Source organism: Chlorocebus sabaeus, chromosome 16 (genome assembly GCF_047675955.1).
Source record: "Chlorocebus sabaeus isolate Y175 chromosome 16, mChlSab1.0.hap1, whole genome shotgun sequence".
NCBI lineage: Eukaryota > Metazoa > Chordata > Mammalia > Primates > Cercopithecidae > Chlorocebus > Chlorocebus sabaeus.
In genome coordinates this window covers 78,710,026-78,723,095 of record NC_132919.1, presented here as the reverse complement: position 1 = coordinate 78,723,095, position 13,070 = coordinate 78,710,026, and the positions used below count along the sequence as shown (strand labels likewise).

General features: G+C 64.9%; 2 protein-coding genes across 13 annotated transcripts in view; one reads left to right on the top strand and one right to left on the bottom strand.

Annotated features, from left to right (window-relative positions):
* The window catches only part of AATK (apoptosis associated tyrosine kinase), a 47,505-nt gene extending 37,607 nt beyond the window's left edge, over positions 1-9,898 (top strand). For 3 of the 6 annotated variants that reach the window (XM_008013208.3, XM_073005479.1, XM_008013209.3), the window contains 8 exons: positions 753-886; positions 2,319-2,403; positions 2,485-2,606; positions 3,992-4,141; positions 4,508-7,124; positions 7,242-7,389; positions 7,713-7,907; positions 8,754-9,898. In XM_008013208.3, coding sequence (XP_008011399.3) covers positions 753-886; positions 2,319-2,403; positions 2,485-2,606; positions 3,992-4,141; positions 4,508-7,124; positions 7,242-7,389; positions 7,713-7,907; positions 8,754-8,794 — 3,492 coding nt within the window. In that variant the 3' untranslated portion in view covers positions 8,795-9,898. The remainder of the gene's footprint in view (positions 1-752; positions 887-2,318; positions 2,404-2,484; positions 2,607-3,991; positions 4,142-4,507; positions 7,125-7,241; positions 7,390-7,712; positions 7,908-8,753) is intronic. The other 3 variants (XM_037993195.2, XM_037993197.2, XM_037993196.2) reach the window with 3 other exon arrangements.
* An 874-nt stretch (positions 9,899-10,772) lies between these two features.
* The window catches only part of BAIAP2 (BAR/IMD domain containing adaptor protein 2), a 78,203-nt gene continuing 75,905 nt past the window's right edge, over positions 10,773-13,070 (bottom strand). For 6 of the 7 annotated variants that reach the window (XM_008013211.3, XM_008013213.3, XM_037993198.2 and 3 more), the window contains one exon: positions 10,950-11,407. In XM_008013211.3, coding sequence (XP_008011402.3) covers positions 11,338-11,407 — 70 coding nt within the window. In that variant the 3' untranslated portion in view covers positions 10,950-11,337. The other variant, XM_073005481.1, reaches the window with a different exon arrangement.

Genomic DNA, 13,070 nt, shown 5'->3' with positions numbered 1-13,070 from the left:
GGCCTGGGCTGGGACTCCCTGCACCCCTGGGGAGCTGCCAGCTGCTTGCTCACCTGCCTGTGTGCCCTGTGGTTCAGGAGGAGGCATCCTGGGCCAGTTGGGGGGCCACTGCTCCATTGGGGCTCCATGGCCTCACTCAGGCTTGAGTTTGTCATGGGGGACAGGGGTTGGCCACTTTCCCAGGCTGCCTGGAGTCCTGGGCTTGCCCATCACCACCCTGCCGGGGACCCACCCCCGTCAGGGACCTGCCCCCCACCCCTTGCACATACACAGCTCCTGCACTGAGCCGAGCCTGCCCGCGGCTGGGCTGGGTCCCCTGCTGGCTTCCCTTGGGACAGGGGCCCTCACACATTGGCGTCTGGACTCCTAACGTTGGCCCTCCCAGGAGCTGGGCTTTCGGCAGGTCAGGAGCTGCCGACCAATCCTCGACCACCAGCCCCAGGCTCCATGAAGCAGATCCACCTGGGCCCTGCGTTTCTCTCTGTACCACAGGCCAAGGGACTCCTGCTGCCCAGGGCTGGCTGAGGGGCAGTGGAGAGGGAGCCTTCAGTCCAGCCGAGCCCTGGTGGACACGGCCCCTCTCCAGGAACTGTTGGGCGTCAGCCACTGTGCAGGGCGCGGGGCTGCTCTGGGCAGCTGCTGTCCTCTCTCAGCTGTGGGTAGGGGTGGAGGAGTTGGGGAGGTAGGCAGGGACCTTCCAGGGTGGTCAGTCCCCAGTCTGCTGGTGACTGCGCCATGCCCCCTTTCTGCAGGGGGACCTCAAGGGCTACCTGCGGAGCTGCCGGATGGCAGAGTCCATGGCGCCCGACCCCCTGACCCTTCAGCGCATGGCCTGTGAGGTGGCCTGCGGCGTCCTGCACCTGCATCGGAACAACTACGTGCACAGGTGAGGGCGGGCGCGGGCCAGTGGCCAGGAAGCCCTAGGCCAGGGCCCCTCCCTGCTGTAACCCTTGGACTGGGGCCCTCTCTGTGCCTCGGCCCTCCCCTGAAGGAAGGGCATAGGGGCGGGTCCTGCCGCAAGGGGGTTGCGAGGACTGGCCAGGTTCATCTCATGCAGCATCAAACAACCGCTATACAAAGGGATTTTATGACATTTTTGAAAAATTGGGAAGACAATGGTTTGACACCCACTTTGCAGGTTTAGACGAAGAAATGCGCACTGTCAAGCTGGCCTGTTCTCTATCCCCGAGGCAGTCAGCCGCCACCCTGCAGCCCCGCGCCAACCCCACACTCTGTCTCCCTCAAGTCCCAAAGGGAGGGCTCAGCAGGCCCTGCTTCGCAGAACCCTGGAGGGAGGGTTCTGTCCTGCTCGGGCCAGGATGCCCAGCCCCTGGGGACCCGGGGGGACATGCTGGAAGAAGTGGCGAAGGACATGTGGCCCCGCCAGCCCCAGATGCCGCACGGCCGTCCTCTCCAACAATATCCTGGTGCTGAGTGATGACTCAGGTGACTCCAGCATCAGTGATTTTGTTGAAGAGGGTAGCTGCCAGCCTCCCGACCTGCCTGCCCAGCCCCAGCTGCCCTGCCCCCAACCCCACCCCACCCCACCCCACCCCATAGGCCCAGGACACGTGGGCCTATAGCAACCCCCAGCACACAGACACGGGCTTATGTGGGGAGGGACAGCCGGGGTTGGGCTCTGTCCCCACCCTGAGTCCTGAGCACAGAAGTAATACCGCAGGTGTGGTAATATCTACCCAGTACCCTACGCCTCCGCACACCCACGTGACCGGCCAGGCAGGGGGTCCGAGCCAGCAGCCAAGGCAGGCTGGGTTGGAGGTAGTGCCAGGGTTAACCCGTGTTCTCTGCAGACCCTACCCAACCCTGGGGCCGGTGGTGGCTCAAGTGAGAGAGAGCTCCAGCTCTGAGTGGGCATGCAGGGCTGGGCCCTGAAACTGGACTCTGGCAGCTGGCAGGACCCCTGGGATACTCCAGGCCTCAGTTCCCCCATCAATTCCCACCTCCTGGGGAGCCGAGGGTGATGGTGTAGCAGGGCTGGGAGGAGAGGGTCCTGGAGAAACGCGGACAGGTCCAGGTGGGTTTTGGCAGGTCCTCACCCTCTCTAGGCCCCATTCTCATCTGCATTGTAACATTTGAGGTCCACGTAAACGGTCCTTCCCGAGGTCTCAGGGCTGGGCACAGGATAGGGCCCTAGGCAGGGGTGGGTGGTGGCATCATCTCCAGTGCCCCTTCTGGCCTGGACTGTGAGCCATCCAGGTGTTGGCAAAGGACCCCTGTGCTGGACTCCCCGACCTGGCACACCCCACTGCCCCTGCCCCCACCCCTGACCCTGACCCTGACCCTGACCCTGCCTGCAGCGACCTGGCCCTGCGGAACTGCCTACTCACGGCTGACCTGACGGTGAAGATCGGTGACTACGGCCTGGCTCACTGCAAGTACAGAGTGAGTGGGGTGGGCTGGGCTGGGCTGGGCATGAGGGGTGGGGCCTGCACCGGCAGGGGTGACCCGTCCCTGTGCCAACAGGAAGACTACTTCGTGACTGCCGACCAGCTGTGGGTGCCTCTGCGCTGGATCGCACCGGAACTGGTGGATGAGGTGCACAGCAACCTGCTCGTCGTGGACCAGACCAAGAGCGGGAACGTGTGGTGAGTGCAGCCCTGGTGGCGCCGTGAGGGGCTGAGGCCGAGTGCCACCTGCCTATCCATGTCAAACCATGGCCACGAGTAGTGAGGTTGAGGGGCTGCCGGAGCCACCTGTAGTGGCCACACGCCAGCAGCCCAAGTGGCTGGTTAGGTGGTGACCCCACACTGGTGGAGACACTGCCTGACAGGTGTACCAGGGACCCCTGGGCTGACACCACCCATGGCGGGGTCAGAGCACACATACAGGGCCACAAGCCAAAGCCCATCCTCAGCATGCTGGGGGGCCTGTCCTGGGATGGGAGACTCGGTGTGCACCTGTGCCTGGGGAGAGGGTCTGGGCGGGGTGTTGGCTGCCTTCAGGGGAGTGTAGGTCAGGCAGTGCCAGGCAGAGGAGGTGACGGTGGGGGTGCTGGGATCTCCCACAACCGCAGCCTGGAAGCCCCATCCTGAGCACCCAGCATGGACTGTTCATTCCCACCTGGAGTAGCCTCTGAAGGTGTGGGGCCGAGCTGCCCAGGGTAGTGGTCTGCCCCGGGGTGGGCGCCCCTTCCTGTCTTCACCTCTGCGGCTTCCCCCGCGGCCCCCACCACTCCCAGGCTGCGGTGTGGCCGCCTTCTGCTTCTGGGGAACTCTCAGATCCCGTGGGCCAGGCCACCTCCCTGAGCTTTCGGGGTCTCCCCAAGCCACTTGACTGTGCCCATCATGGACGCTGTCCCCTCCTCACCTCTCCACCAAGGCCCCTTCCTGGCCTGCCCACCGCACCGTGCACTGGCTGGGGTCTCCAGTCACAGGGCTCTGGCCAAGGTCTGGTGACATCTTGCTAAATCACCTCTGTCTCACTCTGCAGCCTCTTGGGACAGCCAGGGACCAAAGTGGCTAGGTGAAGCCACAGCCCACAGGAAGGAGACCCCAGTTGCCTTACTCGCCCACATGCTCTGTGCACCCCTGCCTGTTCCCCGGCCCTGCCCATGCTGGCCTAAGGCATCCCCTCTCTCCCGCTCCCTCAGTCCCCTGCTGATGTTGGCCCTACCCTGCCTCAGGCTCCACACCTGCCCTCCAACTCCGCCAGGGCAGCTCCCACACTGGGCAGTGTCTGGTCTTCAGTGCATCAGTGAATGAATGAATGAGTGGACAAGCAGATGGATTTGGCCAGCCTGGCCTTTATGTGCAGGCTCCACAGGTGCTGGGCTTGGGCCTGGCCAGGTGCACATTCTGTCTGCTGAAAGGAAAGGCTGTCCTCAGGGAGGGGCGGCTGGTGTGGCACCAGGCCCTGGTCCTGAGGCACTGGCGTGATGGCGGGAGCTGCCCCTTCGGCACCCCAGGGATCCTGCGCGGCCCTTGCTGTGGCAGGCTGTGCCCAGCCCTGACTCATGGCTGTCACCCCACAGGTCCCTGGGCGTGACCATCTGGGAGCTCTTTGAGCTGGGCACGCAGCCCTACCCCCAGCACTCGGACCAGCAGGTGCTGGCGTACGCGGTCCGGGAGCAGCAGCTCAAGCTGCCCAAGCCCCAGCTGCAGCTGACCCTGTCGGACCGCTGGTGAGGGCCCCACCGCCCTGTCCCGGACAGCCAGGCCGAGATGGGGTATCCTGACCCCCAGGCAGAGGCGGCTCACCCTGACCCCCTGGGGTTCCAGCCCTCCCTGGTCTCCCCTCTCCTCTGATAGGGCCTCTGCCCACCACCCCTGCGCCCCTGTGTGCAGGGGGGAAGGCTTGGGGGAGTGCCCAACCACCTCCTGCTCCCGCGCTGCTGGGCCTGCCTTGGCAGATTTGGGGCGTCAGTCAAGTGGGAGATGCCCTTAACGTCCCCAAGACACTGGGAGTTACGGGAACCCCTTCCCTGCCCCATGGACGCGTTCCTGGCCAGCCTTGCCTCTGACGCGGCCCCCGTGGGACCTCCTCGCAGGTACGAGGTGATGCAGTTCTGCTGGCTGCAGCCGGAGCAGCGGCCCACAGCTGAGGAGGTGCACCTGCTGCTGTCCTACCTGTGTGCCAAGGGCGCCACCGAAGCAGAGGAGGAGTTTGAGCGGCGCTGGCGCTCTCTGCGGCCCGGCGGGGGCGGCGTGGGTCCTGGGCCCAGTGCGGCGGGGTCCACGCTGGGCGGGGTGGTGGAGCTAGGCGCCTCCTCATCCTTCCCGCTGCTGGAGCAGTTCGCGGGCGACGGCTTCCACGCAGATGGCGACGACGTGCTGACGGTGACCGAGACCAGCCGAGGCCTCAACTTTGAGTACAAGTGGGAGGCGGGCCGCGGCGCGGAGGCCTTCCCCGCCACGCTCAGTCCGGACCGCCCCGCGCGCCTGCAGGAGCTGTGTGCTCCCGACGGCGCGCCCCCCGGCGTGGTTCCGGTGCTCAGCGCGCACAGCCCCTCCCTGGGCAGCGAGTATTTCATCCGCCTAGAGGAGGCCACGCCCGCCGCCGGCCACGACCCCGACTGCGCCGGCTGCGCCCCCAGTTCACCTGCCATCGCAGACCAGGACGAGGACTCTGACGGCAGCACCGCTGCCTCGCTGGCCATGGAGCCGCTGCTGGGCCACGGCCCACCCGCCGACGTCCCCTGGGGCCGCGGCGACCTCTACCCTCGTGGAAGCTTGGTGCGGGACCAGCTCTGCCCCTCACGCTCACCCTCTGCGGGGCCCCTGAGGCTGGCGGAGGGCAGAGCCAAGGATGCAGACTGGGGCGTGGCCGCCTTCTGTTCTCCCTTCTTTGAGGACCCACTGGGCACATCCCCCTTGGGAAGCTCAGGGGCGCCGCCGCTGCCGCTGACTGGCGAGGAGGAGCTGGAGGAGGTGGGAGCGCGGAGGGCCGCCCAGTGTGGACACTGGCGCTCCAACGTGTCTGCCAACAACAACAGCGGCAGCCGCTGTCCAGAGTCCTGGGACCCCAGCTCTGTGGGCTACCACACTGATGGCTGCTGCAGTCCGAAGCAGACCCCTCGGGCCTCCCCTGAGCCGGCATACCCCGGGGAGTCTCTGCTTGGGCTGCAGGCAGCCTCCTCTGCCCAGGAGCCAGGCTGCTGTCCCGGCCTCCCCCATCTATGCCCTGCCCAGGGCCTGGCACCTGCCCCCTGCCTGGTCACACCCTCCTGGACAGAGGCACCTGGTAGTGGGGGTGACCACCTGCAGGCAGAGCCCAAGCTTGCCACGGAGGCTGAGAGCACTGCCGGACCCTGCCTGTCCCTTCCTTCTGTCCCCTCCCCATCCCAGGAGGGAGCCCCACTTCCCTCAGAGGAGGCCAGTGCCCCCGATGCCCCTGACGCCCTGCCTGACTCGCCCACGCCTGCTGCTGGTGGTGAGGTGTCTGCCACCAAGCCGGCTTCCACCCTGAATGGTGGTGGCAGCTCCCCTGAGGTGGAGGCACCCAGCAGTGAGGATGAGGACACAGCTGAGGCCACCTCAGGCATCTTCACCGACACGTCCAGTGACGGCCTGCAGGCTGAGAGGCTGGATGTGGTGCCAGCCTTCCGCTCTCTGCAGAAGCAGGTGGGGACTCCCGACTCCCTGGACTCCCTGGACATCCCGTCCTCAGCCAGTGATGGTGGCTATGAGGTCTTCAGCCCGTCAGCCGCTGGCCCCTCTGGAGGGCAGCCCCGAGCACTGGACAGTGGCTATGACACGGAGAACTATGAGTCCCCCGAGTTTGTGCTCAAGGAGTCACAGGAAGGGTGCGAGCCCCAGGCCTTTGGGGAGCTGACCTCAGAGGGAGAGGGCCCCGGGCCCGAGATGCGGCTCTCTGCCTCCCTCAGTGGCCTCAACGAGAAGAACCCCTACCGAGATTCTGCCTACTTCTCAGACCTGGAGACTGAGGCCGAGCCCACCTCGGGCCCAGAGAAGTGTGGCGGGGACCAAGGTCCTGGACCTGAGCTGGGCCTGCCGAGCACTGGGCAGCCATCTGCACAGGCCTCCCTCAGGCCTGGGGTTCCTGGGGAGGCACAAGGCTCTGGCCTTGGGGAGGTGCTGCCCCCACCGCTGGGGCTTGAAGGGTCCTCCCCAGACCCCAGCACCTGCCCCTCAGGCCTGGGCCCAGAGCCTCCAGAGCCCCAAGGCCCAGCCGAGGTGCCGCCTGGGCCCAGCCCCAGCTGCTCCCAGTTTTTCCTGCTGACCCCGGTTCCGCTGAGCTCAGAAGGCAACAGCTCTGAGCTCCAGGGGCCCACAAAACTGTTGTCAGGGCTGACTCCACAAAAGCGGATGGCGGGCCCAGGCACCCCCAGAGCCCCACTCCGCCTGGCTCTGCCTGGCCTCCCTGCGGCCTTGGAGGGCCGGCCGGAGGAGGAGGAGGAGGACAGTGAGGACAGCGACGAGTCTGACGAGGAGCTCCGCTGCTACAGCGTCCAGGAGCCTAGCGAGGACAGCGAGGAGGAGGCGCCGGCGGTGCCCGTGGTGGTGGCTGAGAGCCAGAGCGCGCGCAACCTGCGCAGCCTGCTCAAGATGCCCAGCCTGCTGTCCGAGGCCTTCTGCGAGGACCTGGAACGCAAGAAGAAGGCCGTGTCCTTCTTCGACGACGTCACCGTCTACCTCTTCGACCAGGTGGGCCACTGCCGACCGGTGTCTGCTCGGGGCTACGGGTCGCGCTCCCGCAAGAAGGGGTGGGAGCGGCCGCGACTCCTGGCGGCCAAGCCACCTGGTGCTCTCTGATCCCTCCAGGAAAGCCCCACCCGGGAGCTCGGGGAGCCCTTCCCGGGTGCTAAGGAGTCGCCCCCCACGTTCCTTATGGGGAGCCCCAGCTCTCCCAGCGCCCCCAGCCCGCCGCGGCAGGCTGATGGCTCCCCAGATGGCTCCACTGCAAAAGAGGGTGAGCCGGGGCGGGGCCGGGCCCATGATGTCACGGGAGGTGGGGCCTGGTCCGTGCCTTGTGGGAGGCGGGGCCTAATGTGTGACATCATGGGAGGAGCACCTGGTCCTTGACATGTGGGAGGCGGGCTTTGGCCCGTGGCGTCATGGGAGGCCGCTTTGGTATGTGACGTCATTGAAGGCGGGGCCTGGTCCGCGCTGCATGGGAGGTGGGGCCTGGGCCCGTGACATCATGGGAGGCGGGGCCAGGCCCATGACTGTGGGAGCGGGCCGGCCCGGGGTCCCAGGCTGTGAGTGCGAGTGACATCGCCACCTGGGTTGCAGGTGGCGGGTTTGCATGGGACGACGACTTCCCGCTGATGCAGGCCAAGGCAGCCTTCGCCATGGCCCTGGACCCGGCCGCACCCGCCCCGGCTGCGCCCACGCCCGCTCCCTTCTCGCGCTTCACGGTGTCGCCCGCGCCCACATCCCGCTTCTCCATCACGCACGTGTCTGATTCAGACGCTGAGTCTGTGAGAGGTGAGGCCCATGCGAGGCTCCGAGGGTGGGGCCCCTCCGTCTAGGTCCCTGCCGGGCCAGCCCCGCCCCACCCCACCCCACCCCACCCCTTCCCAGCCCCAGACCTAGCCTGGACCCAGCCTGGACCCCACCTGGCCCTCAGGCCGCTGCCTTCTCCCTGCACCCGGCTCTCCTTTGCCTGACCCTACCCCCTAGACCTGCGGCAGCCCCTCCCACCAGAACCTTACCAGCGCCTGCAGACCGAAGCCCCACAGTGCCCAGGTGGAGCCCTGCTGGGGGCCTAAGCCATCACTCCCGGCCATGCCCCTCCAGTGTCCGCCCCATCCCAGGCTGGGCTCATCTCTGCCAGGTGTCCCTACCCCTACAGCCCCTGCCCACGTGCCTGATGGCCCCCTGCCATCTCTCCCCTCCCCTCGGTAGATCCATTATTTCCTAGCTGTCCTGGCCTGTGGCTGCAGCCTTGGGGGAAGGGCCCGTCAGCCTCACCCCTGGCACAGGGTGCCCCCTGCGTGGCAGAACAAGCACGCAGGTCACTAGGAGGCCACTACATGACCCTGGCCATCACCTTCCTGTTCAGGCCTCAGTTTCCCTGTGTGTAAAAGAGGACTTGGAGGCATTTGCCGAGCCTTGTTGGCCTGGGTCTAGTGATGGAGGAGTGGGAGAAATGGGTCCATCTCCTACCTACACACAGCCAGATCTGCTGCAGGGAAGGAGCCCGGGCTGGCCCACAGCCCCTACTGGCCCGGCCTGTATGGGGGCCAGGGATGGAGGCCAGGTGGGAGTTGTTGGGGAGGCAGGCCCTGGTGTCTTAGGACCCTGTGTTCACTTTGTCGTCCTGCTTGCCAGGCCCTGCAGCAGGTGCCGGGGGTGAGAGTAAAGAGGCTTGAGACCAGGGCAGCTCCTGCTCCTCGAGGCTGGCATCACCAGAGCCCCTGCCAGGCAGCAGCGAGGATGGTGACCGAGAAGGTGGGGACCATGCCCTGGTGGCTGTTGGCAGCAGATTTGGGTACCTCTGCCCCACATGGTGTCCTGGAGGAGCCCGCAGGATGAGAGGCCCTGGACAGTGGATTGGCCATGCTCCGCCCCAGAAGCAGAATTTGGGCTTCTGGGTTTGCTGCTAGCCCCTGGGGATGCCTGGAGTTCCAGTGGATGTCTGTACACACACACTCGAGGGGCCAGTGCCCCTGGGCACGGCGGCCCTTGCCCTCTGCTCTGCCTGCCGCTGCTGGCTGCCTGGCCTCGGAGGTCCCACATGCCCCGTCTGGTGGCTCCTCTGGTGTCCTCACAGGACACTTGACACAGGAGGAGGCATGGCCCCGAGACACTGGCAGGTTTGTGAGCCTCCTCCCACCCCCTGTGCCCCCATCCTTGCCTGGTTCCTGGTGGCTCAGGGCAAGGAGCGGCTCTGGGCACCTGTGTCAGTCCTGTTTCCTCTGCCCTTATCTCAAAGTCTGTGGCTGTTTTCCCTTCACTGACTCAGCTAGACCGGTAAACCCACCCTTCCCACAGGGAATAGGCTGTTCCCACCTGGGTCCTGCTGTGGCCACGGTGGGCAGCCAAAAAGATCAGGGGTGGAGGGGGCTTCCAGGCTGCACTCCTGCCGCCGTGGGCCCCGTTCTAGAGGTGCCCTTGGCAGGACCGTGCAGGCAGCTCCCCTCTGCATGGCACTATCCGGTCCTGTGCCCTAGCTGCCAAAGGAGAGTGGGGGCCATACCCCGCAGTCAGTGTTGGGGGGCTCCTGCCTACAGGGAGAGGGATGGTGGGGAAGGGGTGGAGCTGGGGGCAGGGCACGCAGGGAATATTTTTGTAACTGCTGTGGTTGGAGCAAATGAAAGTGGGGTGACTTTAAGTTATTGTTGCCAAAGAGATGTAAAGTTTATTGTTGCTTTGCAGAGGGATTTGTTTTGTGTTTTGTTTGAGGCTTAGAACGCTGGTGCAATGTTTTCTTGTTCCTTGTTTTTTAAGAGAAATGAAGCTAAGAAAAAAAGAAACCTTTGTGTGTTGTCTCCTGAGGTCTGCCGATAAAGTCCTGGACAGGAGGGGCTGTGCCGTGGCTGGGGTAGGAACCCGATGCCACCCGTTCCTGGGGCCAGGAGGAAGCTGCCCTTCTCTTCCCCACTGTCCTTGGCACACCCTGGTGGAGGGGATGGTGTTCTGGCCCTACTGTGTCTGGGGGTGCAGGGGCAGATCCCTGCAGGTCTCCCTTCCTGCAGGCCGAGTTGGCCTGGTGGGGACGGGTGAAGAGAGTGGACCTACAGGCCTCTCCAGGACAGCCTCCTCCCTGCCCTTCTGAGGGCACTGTTTGTCCCTGGGCCCAGGGTGGAAGGCGGAGTCAGGAGAGTTGAGCAGAGCTGGGCTCCCCTGCACCCTCTGCTGGCCAGCTCTCAACTGCCCTCCTGACCTGCCAACTCTGCAGCTTCCTGTCCCCAGGCTGTGAGTGGCTGCAGGCGGGAGTGGGCTCTGCTGGAGACTCCTCCCCAGGTAAGGGCTGCTGTCACCAATGCAGCTCTCACCACATTGTATTTCACCTGACAGTATCGAAGAACACAGATCTGCTAATGAAGTTTTAAAACCCCCAACTCCAGCAGGGTTCCCTAGTGCCTACAGGAGTGAGTGGGGGTGGGCGAGGTCCACCCAGGAGTCCTGGGACAGAGCCCAGGAATGGGGAAGCCCCCACCTGCCAGCAGGTACCCTGCTGGTGACCCCGCACAGCACCTGACAGCTGGCCTTTGGCCACAGGAGAGAGCTGGGCGGCCCTAGCAGCAAGGTTCTGGATGGGAGGCTGGGTAGGGAGGAGGCTGGGGCCTGCCCAGAGGCAGGAGGGCGCTGGGGAGGCCCTTGCGACACTGCCAGTGGGAGTGAGGGGTTCAGGAGAGCCCCACTGAGGGGCATGGAGAGGGACCAGGCCCCACATCCAGGCGCACCTGCCGGGCCTGCAGGGAATGATGTGCTTATGGGAAGTTCATCTTCCAGCCAGGATGCGGGCGCTCCCATCCCCATGCTCCCGGCCTTCTGGCCCTTGGGTGGACAGATCACACCTGGTGCAGAAGGAGCCTGTTTATTAGGCAGGAGAAGCAGCAGGGCAGCCGGGCTCCCCTCCCAGCCACCAGCTGACCAAATGTCCTCCCTTGACCCAGGGGCACCCCAGGGCTCCCTGGCCATGTGACCAGAGGTGTATACCCTCAAGAGGTGGCCCCTTGGCCCTGGGCAGCGCAGCCAGTGGGTCTCGGCCCTTCAGGGGCCTGCGCCCCCCTGTGCCCAGACCTGCCCAGAACAGCTGGGATCCAGCCCAGGCCAGACTCAAGTGGGGCAAGGCCAGGCAGCTGGGGCCTGGATGTTCTCTTAACAGGAACGCACAGAGGATGACAGAACAGGCTGCATGGGCAGGGCGGGGGAAGCCGCCGGATGGGCAGCGCCGCAGATGTGGCCATCAGCTGAGGAGAGGGGCAGACCTGTCGTTGGTCACTGTCGGCTTCAGCTGGACATGGGCGAAGGGATTCCTGGAAGAGAAAAACGTGGTTTTAATTTAGGGCAGAAGCCATGGGTAAATTGTGGCACCTGGGCTGCCCAATGCCCCAGGGATCCCCAGTGCTGGATGCCTACAGTCCGATCTCAGGGCACAGAGAGCTCGCAGACAACAGAGGCTGCTTTGGGGGGCAGGGAGGGTCAGGTGCCATCTGCAAGGCTGCCTGACCCCAAGGTGCACCACCCTCTGCTCACCCTACGTGACCTAGACAAGGCAGGGCGCCCCCACTCTGATCCATCACCCTCCCAGCAGCGTGGGTGGGCAGGGCAGGCCAGCCGCACCCTCCCAGTGAGGGGTGGACATCACCACTGAGGCTGGGGACTCAAGACAGCCCTGAACCGGGCACACATCAGTTTGGTGGCCCCCCCCCACCAGGCCAGGCCCACACCCAGGGACACAGCTTGGCAGAGCGCCCAGCCCAGCCCTGGCATGGGGGCATCCAGAGGAAGGCAGGTTAGGCTTGCGGCTCCCTCAGGGCTACAGATGGATACCCACGGGCCCTGCAGAGCAGCTGGCCATCCCCTGGCCAGACAGTTGTTCCCCTGCTAAGGACTCAGCCACCTGTCCCCCCGGGGGTGCCGCGCCCTCCCCCATGTCCCTGGGGCCACAGCTGATGCACAAATACGACTCGAGACAAGAATTTGAAATGGAACAAGATGAGCATGGATGAGAAGGACCCTATGGATGAGAGGGGCGCCTGGGCCTTTCTCTTTGGAGTCCCCACCTTTGGAGGGGACAGCACAGCACAGGACAGGATGGGGGATGTCAGGCAGCTCCAAGGGTGACAGTACAGATGGCACGTGGACGTTAAAACGCAGCAGGGACGGGACTGTGCTCCGGCAGAGCTGTGCTTGGACTGGAGCCATTACCTGGAGCGGAGTCACCTCTGGCACAGTTGGGTCCACAGGAGCCTGGGCAGCCGGGAGCAACCCCTGGGGCAGGCCGGGCAGGGCTCTGTCCAGCTACCCGGGAAGAGGCACAGGCAGCCAGGAGCAACCCCCGGGGTGGGCAAGCAGGGCTCCGTCCAGCTGCCCAGGAGGCGGCGCAGGGCAGGGGCAGCTCCCTAAGCTTTCCTGAGGACTTTTGTGTTTTCTAAGAACCTGAAACACTTCAGACTGAGTTTTTAAGAGAATGAAATATGTGGAAGAGACTGAAGGGTCTGCGGAAGGCTCTCAGACTTCCAGATGGCGTCTGAGCATTGGCACCCTGCTGAAAGGATCTTTTGATCTCTCAAATGCACTGGAGCCTCAGGGTCTGCTGGATTCCTGGCTTCTTTCAGCTTTGATCTGTGCAGCTTTGCCCTTCATGGGGCCTGGGTAGGGGCTGCCTGGGGGTCCGATGGTGAGGATTCCACCTCTATCCGTGATGTCGGCCCATGCCCTGTCCCCCTGCCAGGCTTGACCCACCCCTAGGGAAGTGCTCTGAGTCCCTCCACAGGCCCAGGGTCCGGAGGGAGCTCCGGGGAGATTAGAAATGGGGCTGGCTGGGCGCGGTGGCTCCTGCCTGGAATCGCAGCACTCTGGGAGGCCAAAGCAGGAGGAACCACTTGAGCCCTGGAGTTCAAGACCAGCCTGGGCAGCAAAGTGGACCCGTCTCAAAAAGAAAAAAAAAAAAGGCCAGGCGTGGGAGTGGAGCAT